At 42.4% G+C, this 15,783-nt stretch overlaps 1 protein-coding gene across 3 annotated transcripts in view; it reads left to right on the top strand.

Moving 5' to 3' along the window:
• The first annotated feature begins 10,253 nt into the window (after nucleotides 1-10,253).
• The window catches only part of LOC119141328 (leucyl and cystinyl aminopeptidase), a 67,193-nt gene continuing 61,663 nt past the window's right edge, over nucleotides 10,254-15,783 (top strand). Inside the window, exon 1 of one of the 3 annotated variants that reach the window (XM_037373550.1) lies at nucleotides 10,254-10,581. In XM_037373550.1, coding sequence (XP_037229447.1) covers nucleotides 10,563-10,581 — 19 coding nt within the window. In that variant the 5' untranslated portion in view covers nucleotides 10,254-10,562. Of the gene's footprint in view, nucleotides 10,582-10,880; nucleotides 11,113-15,783 lie in introns of those variants that run through there. The other 2 variants (XM_037373553.1, XM_037373552.1) reach the window with 2 other exon arrangements.

Raw genomic sequence — 15,783 nt, 5'->3', positions numbered from 1 at the left:
ACCACATGACCATGGGTCAAAGGATCTTAATTCTACTTTTGGCTCTGTCGTTGACCAACTATATGACTTTTGGTCAAATAATTTCTTCATTTGACTCTCCCCAAGGCCCCCCATCTCCTTCTGTGGAGAACATCTCACAATCTATGTAAACTTTTTCTTGAAAGGTTCACATGCAACAGTGGTCTAAAATGGACTTCCCTCTTCAGCAGCAACCTGAAAAATTCGCTAGAATGAATTATGTCAGAAACCCTGGAGAAGAGTATACTGCCTATATGACAGGTTCAGAATTCAGCTTCTCCCCTGGCTGAAAGTACAGTGTGTTTCTCATGTTGTTAATTTAGAATTTTCTGCATTGTTAAAGCACTAATAAGTAAGATAAGCTGTGCAGTATCATTCCTTGTTTCCCCTGACTCCTATGTCCCTCAGATCAGTGAGCAGTATGTAAAAGCACAAAAAGACAGCTGGCTCCTTTAAGAACCCATAGCACAGCATTCTAGAGTGCTTTCATTGGTATGTTGCCTTAAAGACATTTTGTCAACAAAATACCTTATATAAGCCATTCAGGTTTGTCAGGAGTTACAATGCTTAGACTCCTACTTTTAAGATTGCTACAAATTAATATATTGAGGCTTTTGATAGAAAGAAATTGATTTATTCCTCTGAAAACACACTCTCATGAAGCATAAAGCTGCCTCACACAATGGAATGCTAAGACTGTGCAGCTAGGTTTTCAAAATATCTAAGGGGTTTACATACTTCAGTCTGGGTGCCCAACTCAAAATATCCCTTTGCTCAAATCATGAGCACCATGAGGGTTTCTGAGAACTATGAGATGCTGTATCTGTCACCTGATCACACTGTTATCTGCAGCTGTTTTTTACATCTTTATGTATGGTTCATCTTCCACATAAGCTTTGACTAAATGCTTTCCTTCTTTAAGATCTTGGGTTTGCCACATCCGACACAGAGACAGTGTTCTTTAAATGTTTTGCAAGTTCATCTGCTTTTAGCTTACCTATCATTTCCAGGATTGGCTGGAAAGAGGTGACAATCAGCTGTTGTTCAGTAGCTGCATGTGGTCGTAGTCACTCTGTCTGCTGCAGAAGTGCTCTGCCACTAGCAAGTAAAGGTAGGTAGCTAGTGTGGAAACTTACAGCGAGTCATTACAGCCAGTTCTCACTTGTACGCCCTGGAGAAAGCAAACTGCTAATGAGGAGAAGTGAAGAGCTTCTCCCCAACAGTGTCTGACACCTTGCACTTCCTATGAGGTTTGTGGTCCAAGAGTTAGAGAAATACTACCGTATACAGTAATATTTTTCTTTACATATAATAAGATGAAAATTTTACAACCGATTAAAGCTCCTGATACCCCTAATAGTCCTCTCTGGGAGGATGAGAAAATACGTTATCTCGTTATCAGACAGTTAAAATCACTGTCTGAACAAACTGGCCTGTTGACAGCTGTTCTTTCCACTTGGCCATTGCCAGTTTGGTCTGCCAATGAATATCATTGCCAAATGATATTCATTCAGAATCAGAGGGTTTGCTATTGGCAATGGCCAGTCATTACCATTGGTTAATTTTCCTCCATTTTCTATAGTTTCTTTATTCCATTATATCCTCCATGTTTTCCTCATGTTATGTAATTTTGCAGTAAGTGACTGTAGGGTAATGTATTTCAAGATGGTGAAATTAATTTCAAAAGAAAATACTTTGACAATAATACACCTGCCTACTCTGAAGTCTTAAAGAGAAGAGATCAAGCCAGAGATCAGCTTAAAATGATATAATGAGCTACTGCTGAATCATCAGGGACATGACAAATGATTATGTGCAGGCATGGAGTCTGATAAATAAAATATATTAAGTGAATCTACCTTGAATGTAGGTTGTTATGCTGTGGTAACACTTCTGATTGCTTGGCTTTACTACCGGTGACATTTTCCCATCCACACTCTAGCCAATAAGCTAATAAGGTGTTTTGCTTAATGTGTAATGTCAGGACTGGAAGGAAAGAACTTTGAATGACAACTTCTTTGAAAACCAGAAACAATACTGGGGTTTATAGAAGAAGGAATTTAGGAATGTTAAAAGCTTTTTTCCCCCTGCAGATAAAAACAAGACAGTTTTGTATTGTTCAGTTACAGGTAATCAGGACACTTACCTAGGGCTTGGTTACTCAGATTACAGTCTTTGTTTTACCTGACTCAGAGATGACAAATGCAACTAGATGACAAAATCTCAAGACTGCAGAATCATATCTGTCTCACTAGTGACCTTAATAACTCACCTACCAGAGAAAGATTTTGACCTTAAAACAGTCTTATCTGTAATACATACTGTTTATAAAACAGAGAATTAGTGTGTTAACTAGGACACAAAACTCTAAAATTGAGTGTTTGCTGTCTTCAAGTTCACACCAGCACATAAGGACAATCATATAGTTGACCATTACTATTGCTCAGTAACACCTTGGCAGATCAGCTGATTGTTTTAGATCTAGGATCAGCTCTCTTTTTTGTGCATTTTGCAGGCACACACCAAGTCAGAGGACAGAGCCCCTGCAAGTTCTGCAGTCCTTTGTCTCCAGTAATCTTGCTGTCTATAGTGATAAGACCAGAGTGGAGGCCAGAGCAGAGAGCCTAATGTAGACAGCACAAGAAACCATCAGGTCTTCTTAGTCAGGACAGGTAAGGATTGCCTTCTTCAAGGCAGAGTTAAATAACAAATGCAGGCATATTCTAAGACACCTGCATTATAGATGACTACTGTAACTGCCAAGTAATTAGCTAGATTAATCTCCCTAAGATTCAACTGGGAATTCCACGTCTGATGTGAATTGGCAGTAACACATTCCTGAAGGAAAAATGCAGTTTGGCAAGTAATATTTTTCCAAAAATGTACAGTTTACTTTAAAAACTCTCATCTGGTTCTAGTAAGTGCCTGAGTTTTCTTGTAAGTTTTTACTACTTATCACTATCAGCAGTTCCAAGCATAAATGTACAAGACTCCAGTTTCCTAATAGCTGAAGTCTACATATGTTCTATAGCTTAAATACATCATCCGTAAGCTGATGAAATATACCGAACAATAACTGGATCTCAAAGGTAGTTAGGCAAGTAACACTATTTCAATATTATCAGATACATCGTAGGTTTGTTCTGAGGATATTGTGTTCCTGGCGTGTGATTCACTGGCTGATATTTGAAGGGGAGTCTTAAAATAAACCTGACATGACATTGTCTCATCTTGCTGTGTGAACACAGGTATTAATGGTTTTTTTACTTATTTTTTGCTAGTATCTTACCATAACTGGGTGAACAGAAAAGCCCTTTTCCTTAGCTTGGCAACTTTTTTTGTTTGCTTTGGTAAGGTGGTATTTTCTGATGCTTATAGGAACAGCAGTTGAAGCAAAGATAGATAAAGCTAAGTGCATTCCAGTCTCAAACCAATCTACATTTTGTAAACCATCAAAACATGCACAGAGAGTTTAGACCTTCCTATGTGCCTAAGTACTTGTCATCTTTCTACCTGATTTCTTTTTCACTTGGATTTGACAAGGAAGTTCCTTTGCAGAAGACTCTAGTGTCTTCTAAGTAATTTAGCTCAAGTGCTTAATGCAGTTCGGATGCCACACTGGTGCCATGGGCTGACTGTCCTGATGAGGCAGTATGCTCCCACTACTTCCCAGCCCCAGCCTGACTTGTTTATGATCAGCTCAGACTTCTCTGCATGTAAATACTTTGCTCTATGTGGGTGTGCCCAGAAGCCTTTACCACAGAGCAAGCCAGTGTGAGGCAATGCTCTTATTAGATACCAGCGTCTTTCAGGCACATACTCATCTCACGCAATTTTTTGTTAAAATATGGAAGTGATGCCTTTTCTACTGCCTATGGTGATGTGGTATTTTCGTTTAGTAGCCTTCTCATATTAGTGTGACTGGGTGTTATTTGTAGTTCATCTTCTCATTTGCCAGTCTTAAAGCATTATCTATGCTTGAAACATGCCGCTGTGTGTCAGTACTATGTGATCTGGGGCAGCTGTTAAATGCGCAGTTGGCTACCCCGACATTGTTATGTGGTGATTATGTTACATATTCATAGTATTATATCACCTCACAGCACACTGATACTTCACCATATGTACTCGGCATTCCAGCCAGATACCCTAGCAAGTATTGCTCTGTTCCAATATTGTGTACATCTGGTGGTATTCATTAAGTATTTTGTAAGATTCCCTCCAGACATGAAAAGTACTTCCAAAGTTTCATTTAGGGTGTAGTCTTATCAGCCTTCTTTTAGCCTATACTTCTCAAGGCAGTGCCATTTTTCAATGCCCAGCCAAGGTAGCACTGCTGAGTGCTAAAGTTCTCATAACAGTGAGTATAAACAGACTGCTGCACACAACACACAACTGATGTCATGTAAATTCCTCAGAAAGAGGACAATAAGACACTTAGATGTTATTTATAATGTTATATTTTATTTTCAACACATATGCATTTCCTGAGAGTGTTGAAGTAACTATAATGCCTCTGGCATCACATTATTTGGTTGTTGCTGATGTGTCACTGAAGAAAATTAGAGGTTAGTGTGAAAAGTTCAAAGCTGTGTGAGATGTTTTCTACCACCATTCTCAGGAGCTCAGTTCAAGGTTTCTGAACTATGCCTTATGTTCTCTGCCTAGGTTTCTTACACTAATGGGAATATTATGGATGGAAGAGTAGGATGGAAAGAATGGCATTTTAATTATGACGAGGACTGATAAGTGCCAGCCATGCTATGGGTATTGTGGGAAGCTAGCTAGGATGTTGCAACAGCAGGCTAGTAATTGTATATCCATACTTGCAGTTGGTTATTCTGGAGAATATATATTTTTTATCCCTCTCTTTCTGGAAACTGAGTCGGAAATGTACTGTTGCAGTGGATATCCTAGTTCACCAAATCATAACAATTAAAATTACTGTGAAATGCAGACATCCATTTCTCCTCTATCTAGCTGGCAACTGTCATATGTGCTGGAGAGATTTTATTGCATCACAATGGTGATGATTCTACCCTTGGACAGAAATAACCAGTGTGAGAACTGAACATATTCTTGCAATTAGTGTGCAGGTAAGTGTGTATCATTTCCACAGTTTAATTTCCAGGCAAGACAGCAGTTTTTTGATTTCTCCATACCAGTCTATGGGAAAACTAGTCTTCAGTCCAGAAACTATGGAGTTAAATCCTTAGTTTTTGTAACTCATTGTAAAACTACTAAAGTTCAGTAGAGCTATGTCAGTCTACCTATTGATATCAGCCGTCTGACTGATTAAAACAACCATAGAATCTTGGAATCATAGAATTGCTTAGGTTGGAAAAGACCATTAGACCATCAGGTCCAACCATTAACCTAGCATTGCCAAGTCCACCACTCAACCATGTCCCCAAGCACCACATCTACATGTCTTTTAAATACTTCCAGGGATGGTGACTCCACCACTTCCCTGGGCAGCCCGGTCCAATGCTTGGCAACCCTTTCAGTGAAAAAATTTTCCTAATATTCAATCTAAGCCTCCCCTGGTTCAACTGGAGGCCATTTCCTCAATATATAGTGTACAGAGTCTTGAAAATTGGGGGCTGCCAGAAATGTTTTAAAAAATTGGTGCAATTAAAATATTGCATAAAAGAATAAAAATGCAATGACTCTCCTGTAGAAACAGCTGCTTCTTCTAGGTATGAATTGACCTGTAGAAATAGATAGATAGATAAGGATATTTATTTTGTAAACACAGTGCTATGGATTGTGTGAGATGGTACGCTGAACAGACAGTGGTTACCAGCAGCTGTAGTTCCTGCTGGCAGGGGATGAGAGTGCCAGATTTATGCAGAGTAGAGTAGTGTGCATTGCAATGAAACAATTTCATCTTTAAATACAAAACCTTACATTAAGGAGGAAACTAAGACAATAATCAGCAGTATTAGGTACTTCAGTCAAGGGATAAAGAGACCTTCCACATTCCTTATCTCTACTCAGGCTTTAGGCATAAGTATTTGTTGGGGCAATTTTTTTGTCTCCTTCTAAGGTTGTCAGCCAAAAGGTTCACCAGTCCCACACCTGATTCCAAGCTACATCTGACATGTTTATAAAGACTGATGAAGTAAATTCCTGGTCTTCAAACCCCTGGAGTCCTTCTCAACTACAAAGCTTTACATCCTGTCACAGTGTGGCTCCTTATGAGCAGATCTGGCTGAAAACAACTGAAAATTTTCCATTATATCAAAGGCACCCAAGTGTCCACCTAACACTAGTAACATTAGTGTGGCCAAATCTCTGTTCCTCTCAACAGAGAAATGAACGGTAACAAATGTGTGGGCAAATCACCTTAAGGGAGGGGAATTAGAGAAAATTGGGTCCTAACAGAAGCATAGTATTACATAAAGCTTTTTTAAGGTAAACTACAGCTATCAATTTCAGGATGGTTGACATGCACAGAATCTACACCCCCACAGCTCCCCAAGCAACACACCCTGCCAGCTCAGCACCCTGATGGGAGTGACAGAGGCTGGAGCAGAGTGGAGACCTCGTGGCCAGGCTCTGCTGTGCTCCCTGCAGGAGTGGGAACTTGATGGCACCACACAGCTGATAAGCTGCGTACCAGTTGAAGAATCCATGAGATGTCTGTGGCTGAGCCAACCATTGTGGCAAAATTACTTTCCTCAGATGAAATAATCTCAATGTAATACTATCACACATCTCCATCTCAAAGTTATCTGCTTCCAAGGTACTACGACACTTCACTGGCCACACAATACCAGTTAGTAACAACAATATGCATGACTAGAGTCGCTCAAGCTCCACCTAAATGTGATGGAAATGGACTGGTCCTGGACTGAAATAAGTCCAAAGGGGGGGAATTGTTGTCTAAACTCCTGGATTACCCAACTCTGACTCAGTGTTCACAAAGCTAGGCCAAGCTGACTCACACTCTAAAGTTGGTACAAATGAAGGGACTTCTAATCAAGGTAGTCAGCCTTGGAGAGGAAGAGAAACAAAGAGCAGATAGTGAAAACAAGACTGTTATCTAAGTTACACAGAAAGAATCCTTCAGGTGAGGAAAGTTCTGGCTATGAGAGGAAACAGGATGATGAGGTGTTGCAATCCATTGACATCAATAGAAAATCAGTTGAAAATAAGACAAAGACAACTGTGGTAGTGGGAGATCACAACCTTCAACTCAAATAGCTCCCCTGACAGAGGGCAAAACCCCACTTGAGGAGCATGTGTAGTTAGTAGAGAGCTTCAGCAGTGTTGTCTGAGGATGTGTATCAATTTGCATCAGAAGCAAGAAACTTGTAACCAGTCCTGTGTATGATGAATGAATATGCAATGTACTATGAACTACAAAAAGCGGGCAGATGAGGGGAGAAGTTAATGGAGACTCCATCGTAACTTCTGGGATCAGTCAATGGGCTGAACCTGTCTTCTCCCCCATATGGACGCCTATTGGGTAAGAACTTTGTCTTATGCATGCTAAATAAATAACTTATTCTAGCTTTCATTAGTAATTTAGGTTTTGGTTGTATATAGTTTGGTTCTATATCACTTCAAGTTTGTTTTTGCAGACAGTCGTTATCACTGGCGATCATGAACCTTGTCAGATTTCATATTAATGAAGAGTGTTATTCCATAAATAGTTGGTGTTAGTCCTTCATGGGTGCTAGCAGTCACTGGCAGTGGGTCACACATTCAAACAAAGTGGGCAGACCTGTTGAGGGATCCCTCTGATGCTGTGGGCGTGTTTCCCTGAACAAGTCAGTCAAATTGCCCTCTGATCCAGCGGGACTGTTCAGTGAAGTGTCCCTGTAAGGGGACACTGGCAGACTGGTCGGGCACAAGGGTCTTGGCTTTGCTGGGGCACTGATAGACAGATCAAACACCTAGGGTTGAGAGAATTTTTCGCATGACAAAAATGTTATGGCTTCCTGCTGTTTAAAAGCTGAAATATTTAAAGCAATTCTTTAGGGAAAGCAAGTCTTCAAAGAGGAGAAAGAGGCAAGGTTGCTAGCAATCATATTTTAGCCCATGGAAAAGGCTCAGTTAAGATATTGATGAAGGAGGCTGCCAAATAAAGCTGAAATAGAAGTCACTGCAGATGCTTTAAGGATATATTTAGGGCTTTGTGTAATTAAAGAAATGTTTTATTCTGCATTTAAGAAAAAACAACCAACCAACACTGTGGTAATAGTTGACTTAAGGCCTCAAAAAAGAACCAGCTTAACATTCTTAACTTTTATCAGTCACTCATACTACTAAACTATAACTAAAAAATACAATAAACTGTATTTTACAGTGAAAAGCATCTGCAACTTTTGGACACAGAATTTTTTTATCAAATTGTAGAAATTCTAGGTTTTGAACAGCTCCAGCAAAGCTGGACCTTCAGTTCTGTTCTGAATGAAGTCATCCAAAATTACACTGAAACCTTTATTCTTCTATTGAACAGATGTAAATAGGTGCGACTGTGAAATGATCTCTGTATGAATAGTTCCCACTGTATTCTTACAACTTGATTTTAATAGGAAAATCCAGATATGGAAATTTCTGCACATGTAATGGAGTATGTTCTTTTAGCTCTTCTGCTTCACAGAGGTGTGTCATGCTGAGTAAGCATTTGGGATTGGCAAAAATGAAGAATGGTCAAATCAAGTGATGAGGAGCTCAGAAGAAGTTATTTAGGCCTCTCTGCAGTCTCTGTGTGACACTGTGTAGAATCCCAGCACTACAAAGTCAGCTACATGGCTATTAATGTTTCTTTAATATATTTAAATATGTGTCAGGCAGGGTCAGTGCTTAGAAAAGAAAGTTCTCAGGTCACCTCATGCTATTAAAATAAATGCTTTGCTTACTTAATAATTTTTGAGGATGGGTTGTTGTTATATGTTAAGGAGTGTCTGAGACCATGTTGGTAAGCAGATCATTGAAACTCTTGTAGCTCTGTGTCCAGCATTAGGGCTAGTATTAAACTCCAAGGACTTACAGTTGTCTTGGTTTCAGCTAGGATAGAGTTAATTTTCCTGTCAGCAGCTGGTGCAGCCAGGGCAGGTGACCAGAACTAGCTGAAGGGATATTCCATGCCATATGACGTCATGCTGAGTATGTATAAGCTGAGAAAAGGAAGGGGGGGACGTTTAGTGTATGGAGTTTGTTTGCCCTAGTAACTGTTACGTGTGATGGAGCCCTGCTTTGCTGGGGATGGCTGAACACCTGCCCGCCCATGGGAAGCAGTGAAAGAATTCCTTGCTTTGCTTGTGTGCGTGGCTTTTGCTTTACCTGTTGAACACCTTTATCTCAGCCCAGGAGTTTTCTCACTTTCACACTTCCCCCCGCCTCCCCCGTTCCCCGATCCTCTCCCCCACCACTGTGGGCAGCGAGTGAGCGGCTGCATGGGGCCCAGGTGCCAGTCGGGTGAAACCGCAGTGGTGCAGAACGCAACCACGGCCTAGTTCACGCTGCAGGGCTGTCACTGTAACCAGGCCTGTGAGACACTGCGGCAAGGTGTGAAAAAGCACATTCTAGGCTCATGAAACAGGACAAGTACGCACCTGGGAATGAGGCCTGAGCTCTTGGGGGCCTCTGGCCCTCATCCCCTCCCTCCCTCCCCCAAGGAACAGTTAAATTTAGATTTCTTCCTCTTTTTGGCAAAACAAATACAGGGCCTTTAGATATTGAGTTTGTCAGGAGTAATCAACTCCCACTATCTTCTTTTCCAACAACCAGCGCTTACGGAGTTCTCGTATTAATGAAAAAATGGTATTTAGGTAATGATAGCAGAACTGTGGAGGTCAGGGTGGAGGGAGTAGGTGAGGCAGCGTTAAGGCTAAAATAATAATTACAGTCAAAGGGCGCTAAGCAGAGCTCGGCGGCGAGGCGCAGGGACGCTGCCTCGGCCCGGCCCGGCCCCGGCCGCAGGCGCCCGCGGGGCTCGGCGCAGCGTGCCGGGGCGCCGCACGGAGGCCTGCGAGGCAGCGCCCGGCCCCGCCGCGGCCCGGTCGTGCCGCCCCGCAGCGGCCGTGCAGCGGCCGGCGTTCGGCTGACGTGCCCGCCGTAGCCCTGCAGGCGCGGAGGGCCAGGGCACCGGCCTCCCGACACCCGCTCCCCCGGGCTTCGGAGAGCCAGGCAGGGCGCTGCGCCGCGGGCGTGAAGCGGGCGGGGAGGGCGGGTCTGCGTGAGGAATAGGCGGTGCGGCGCGGCCCAGCAGCGGGGCGGGAGACAGGCGGGCGCTGAGGTCCGGGCAGAGTGCGGTTTGTGCGAGCCTGCTCCCCTGGAACGCTGCTGCGCAGGGAGCCGCGGACTGTGCCTGCCGCGCCCCCGGCCGCTGGAGCTGCGGCAGCGGATCGCTGGGCAGCGACCGCGGCGTGAGGGGCCGCAGCAGCCCCGGCGAGCCCGAGGCAGCGCCTGCCCCGTGAGCATGCGGCGGCAGGAGGCGGAGTGAGGAGTCGCGGCTGCGCCTCCGCGCCGTTTCTCCCGCCTCGCCAGGGCTGCGCTGCCGCGGGCTGAGGGCGGACTCCGGGAGGAACATGGAGCCGTTTCCCAGCGGTGAGTACCGCGGCGCCGCCACGCCGCCGGCGGCGCAGCCCGGGACGGGGACGCGCGGCCTCCCCGCGGCAGGCCTGCCCTGCCTGCCGGCCGGGGCGGGCCCGGGGGCGGCCGGTGCGCCCGGAGGGGGCTGCTGGCCCAGGGGAGCGGGGCAAGCCGCTTAGTCGTGCCGCCCCCACGCTCCGCGGCTTGGCAGTTACCGCCGATCTGGTTTTATTGGGGTTAATTAGGCACACACGCCTGTAACCGGGAAGGTGAGAGGAGGCTCCAGCTCTCTTTCGGTACTGTTGCGCTTTTTATCGGCCGGCCCTAGTCTCACGGTGGCAGATAACGGACACTACGAAGCCGGAGCAACTTCTACACCAAGGTGTGCTCTCGCTGTGTATCGCTCCGAGGAAAGAGCCTTACGTGCGCCCGGAGCACCAAAGCCGTTGCCGCTGTGACAGGAGGGAGGAACCAGACCCCCTGTTTATGCTGTTTTCTCACTGAGGCACTCTTGAGAGTATCTCCTCCCAGCGAGGGAAAGGAGAGGTAAAGTACGGGAGGATCTAGGGTGTCTGAAGCAATGTTTCAGGGTGTTCCTGCAAGCCAGAAAGCTTTCGGAACTGTCCGTGCGCTGGCAGAAGTGCCTGGCCTAACGGTGTGGTTGCAGCTTCGAGGTGTGCATGCCGGAGCGTTTGGTGGCAAGGCGGCACAGCAGCGTGTGTGCATCCTGCGCTGCTGACTGAAGCGAAGCCGTGTGAAGCCCATGTTTGCTGCCTCTGTATTAGTAACACATCTCGCTCCTCCTGCACAGAGGAGGAAATGAAGCTCTCAGATCAAACTGAAAGTAAAGCGTGTTTGGTAAGACTCGAGACCATAGCCAAATATGGCATTAGGACAGGGCACTGGGTAAAGCAGCAGCCTTCCTGTTGAAAACACAGCACTTCTGTTGTAGGTGGGATTCGGTCTGTTAGATGACAAGCATGCAGGGTAGCCATAGCTGGAGCCCTAGGTAGTTTGCTGCATTATGTTTTAATTCCTCAGTGACCTGCCAAATTGGAGTCCAAAACTTCTGCCAATTTCAAAACCCCCATGCTGTAAAAAGTAAATTTTCTGTTTCACTTGAGAAATACATTGTCATTGCCTCGTGTTTCACTTTTCTCAAATACACTAAAAATTCCCTGTCCTTTATGTGCTGCTGTTTAAAATCTGAAGGTTATGAGCTCTGAGCATATTTTGTTGGTTTAACTAGCAGGATGGACCTATTCCTTCTACTTTTTTTTTTTTTTTTTAATTACACTTCTATGGAGGATTGGGGTTTGGTTGGGTTTTTTTTTTTTGGGGCATATTAAAATTACAGTTTCTACGAGCACTTGAAGTTTTGGTTTTGTACTCTACACTGGCCGTAGTAGAAGAACTTTCAACTACAGTTTATTAGAGCCTCAGGGTTGGAGTTTACATTCCTGTGTACATGGTAAAAAGACCTTGTCTTTAGTAGTAATGCAGTTCTGGGGAGAATTTTTTTAAGAGTCATCTTGCAAAGTCTATTTCCTTTGAGAGAGGGTGCCATCATGTTGCCATCACTTTAAAAGTCTGTTTGATGTAATACTGTTACTGCATTTTGCAACAAAACATTTAAAAAATTCTGCTCTTTATCCATGCAACTAGAAGAAATGGCAATGTGAGCCTGGGCATGCAGCTCCAAGGTACTTTGTGCTACTGCTGAGAAGCAGTGTTCACGCACAGAGCTTCCTAATTTTGTTCCCTGAAGTGAAAAGCCTAGAGATGATGGTGATACTGTTTGAAAGAAAATCTGTAGCTGAAGCCAGTCAATAAAGTTCCCCCAGAAAGCTGGCTCTGCTGGAAGGGACGTTAAAGAGAACGTACAAATATTAGAGCAGAGTTGCTGCTCTTTATTTTTATGATCTTGAGGCATGTTTGGTACTCATAGTTGCTAAAATCTGAAATGAACAGGATGCTAACACTATTTGCTTTCTGAATAGAGTTTTCATTTCCATGGCTAGTGGTCTGGAAGCTTTTGTGGGCATCAAATCTTTCAAATAAACTGTGCTTCATGGTAACTGAAAGGTTTTTTTTTTGTCTTGTACAGTACTAATAAGTCCTGCTTGTTAGTTGGTATGTTGATTTCCTGTGCAAAGTGCTGTGTAAATTCAGAGGAAAAGATGGCTGTCACAGGAAGCTTACAATATTATGTTTGTAGCTCTTTGAGTTCTTTGCATCTTCTACCTTGTAAACCAGAGTGAACAGGTTGAATCTTCTTTTCCAAAAGCATTTCAGTTGGATTCAGAACTCCAATGCTCGTTTGTCAAGCTGGTAAGAAGACAGTTTCTTGGTTTACTTTATGGGTGTAGAGCTGTGTCAGAATGGATTTGTATCTTAAAATAGTCTTTAAGGCAGCATATGCACTAAAGTGGACATTGGAGATCACTGTTTTTCTAATTCAGTATTTGTTTTTTTTCTTTTCTTTTCTTTAAATAAAAACAAAAACACGGCCATAATTAATTTCAAAAGTCAAAGAAACCCTTATCCTTTCCTTGAAATGCTAGTGGGAGTGCTGAAGTTTTTGTTTGAATAGTTCCTCCAGTGGCAATGCTCAGATAGACTAAATAAAAGCAGTTAAGATTTCTTTTTTGACTTTAACCCCCACGCCTGTACTGGAAACTTAGGTCCAACCCTTTTTGAAGACATTCTGCTATGCCTTCCCTCCTGCCCAGGAGTTTAGTCAGAGATAATGTATGTGGTTTGTCGCTGTGGGAGAACAGTTAATTGCAGATCTGTTTTTAGGGCCTGGAATAGATAGATGAGTTAGTCATGGAATCCTAGAGTGTCTCAAGTTGGAGGGGACCCTTAAGGATCATGAAGTCCAACTCCCTGCTTCTTGCAGGACTACCTAAAACTAAACCGTATCACTAAGAGCATTGTTCAGATGCTCCTTGAACTCTGACAGGCTTGGTGCCTTGACCGCTTTTCTGGGGAGCCTGTTCCAGTGACTGTCCATCCTCTCAGTGAAGAACCTTTTCCTAATGACCAATCTGAATGTCCCCTGAAGTGTTACAAATGTTGCAAATTAGTAAATGTTTTAGAAAAGGTTGCTGGTAAGATTTTGCTTTTTTTGAGACAAAGTCTTCTATTTTCTATGACTATTTTTAAATTGAGACCTTTCCAGAAATATGAATAATCAAAGTGTAATTAAGAGTGCATGCAAGACTTCCTTGCTGTTGCACATAATATTTTTTTGGTAAGTTCTATGATCTCAAATTCCTCTAAATTGGAACTGCAAATTAATGAGCAGAATTTATTAATTCTGAGTAGTCATTTGTTACCTAAACAGTTTCACTGAAAAATACAAAGTGAAATACTAACTGAAGGGGCTATGTCATGTAATTTGGGACATCTGTTTTTTGGACAACATTGCAAAATATTTTGCAAACATTTTGCTTTTATTTTTAGTTTGTGTGTGTTTCTGACAGATCGTTTCACCATTTCCTGTTTAATATATTAAACATGGGACTTTTCCATTTGAGATGAAAGGAAAAAGTAGAAGTGAGCTGTTAGAATGTTTCTCACTTAAGACAGGTGACATGCATAAACAAGTAACTGCAGAAGGGGTAACTTGTCTTGATCTGTTGAAATGCAAATAACATTCACTTTCACTGACATTCTTGATTTATTTTTATCCTTATTTTTTTTTACACAGTAAGTGGAAATGTTGAAATTAATTATTACATAACCAAACAGAGGAACAAAATGAAAATGTTCTCATGGGAAGAAGTGTGGTTTTTTTGTTGTTGTTGTTGTAGAAGGTAGCAATAAACCAAGTTAGGTAATATCATTTACAAAATGAAAAATTTATTTTGCGAAATCTAGTTATTTCAGCTGGTTCCTGTCAATTCCCAAATGTTTTCTCTCTGTGTTAGTTTTGTTCAGTATATAAATGTATCAGAGATTGCAGGATCATGTTCTGTGTGCATAGCCTAAGCCTACTGGGGACAAACATACCCTTAACTGTCAATATTGTATACTGTTGTGTCATGGAGCAGAAGGGTTCCTTTTTTTTGTTTGTTTGGTTTTAAACTTATTATTATAGTCCTAAACAACAGGCTGAGTAATCTGTTTGGTAAGATGGTACATAAAAGAATCTTGAGATCTGTTCTCAGTGTCTTTTTTTCTCCTGCCATGTTTTGCATATCCTAGCATTTTACTTTAGCCAAGTATTACTGACAGAAAAAAAAATGCTAATTGCATCTGTTTCTAAATGTGAGTTTTATGTTGTTCAAGTTCGTGTTGCTGGATAGTACTTTTCCACAAATCCATCTTGTAGCATCTGTATCTTGTGTCCTGGGTCAGCTAAGCTAAACAGGAGCTAGTTTTCTCAATGAATTGAATATGTATTTTCTTTCACTACATTTCTGTGAACTCCCTATCTAGCAATGGATGCTCAGAAATTAATTCAGATGTGATCTGTGTAGCTGAGAGAGCAATCATCCCTCTCTGGGCTCCATTCATGTGTAATACACAGGCTAAGACTTACATGCTTTCTTTTGCTGGCACTTTACAGTACAAACTGGGATCTGTTAGCAACAGATCTGGAACAGAGTACTTCAGCACCAGTTACAAACTGAGAAGCAATTTGATGATCAGAATAATGAGGGAAGTAGGTGAACACATGAAGAGAGAAAGAACTTAATCTGCTTGAAATATTTTCTTTTGGCAAGACCAAACACCGTGTTTGAAAATCTCTTTCCCTGTTAAAACAATGACTGAAGGTCAGAGTATGGATGTTCACCATGGTTTGTTAGTATGTTTCCACTAAGAAGGTGGTATTCCACTTGCAGAATGAATGAAGCCACTGAGTAACTGCATATCTCATGAGTCAAAAATGGTGAAAGCTTATGTTGACCTCATTATCCACCTGTAAAAGTATTCCAGGACTGTCTTGTCATTTTTGGGGGGGAAGATGATGCAAAGTCCAGCAGCTGTGTTTGACATTTGTGAGGCTGTGTGCACATGGCTAGGTAAAGCTCCATAATGACTGCCAAAGAAAATGTTGAAAGCTAATAAAAGCTAGGAGAAAACAACTTCTGTTTATTTAACTGATTTTTTTTTTTTTTCATGTTTGATGGGCACTGGTATAATAATCACCTATGAATAAGCTGAATTTACCTGTCTTTGATTTCAGTAGTGATGATTTCAGCTGCA

The sequence above is a fragment of the Falco rusticolus genome, chromosome Z (genome assembly GCF_015220075.1).
Source record: "Falco rusticolus isolate bFalRus1 chromosome Z, bFalRus1.pri, whole genome shotgun sequence".
NCBI classification, from domain to species: domain Eukaryota; kingdom Metazoa; phylum Chordata; class Aves; order Falconiformes; family Falconidae; genus Falco; species Falco rusticolus.
This window is presented reverse-complemented; position numbering and strand designations above follow the sequence as displayed.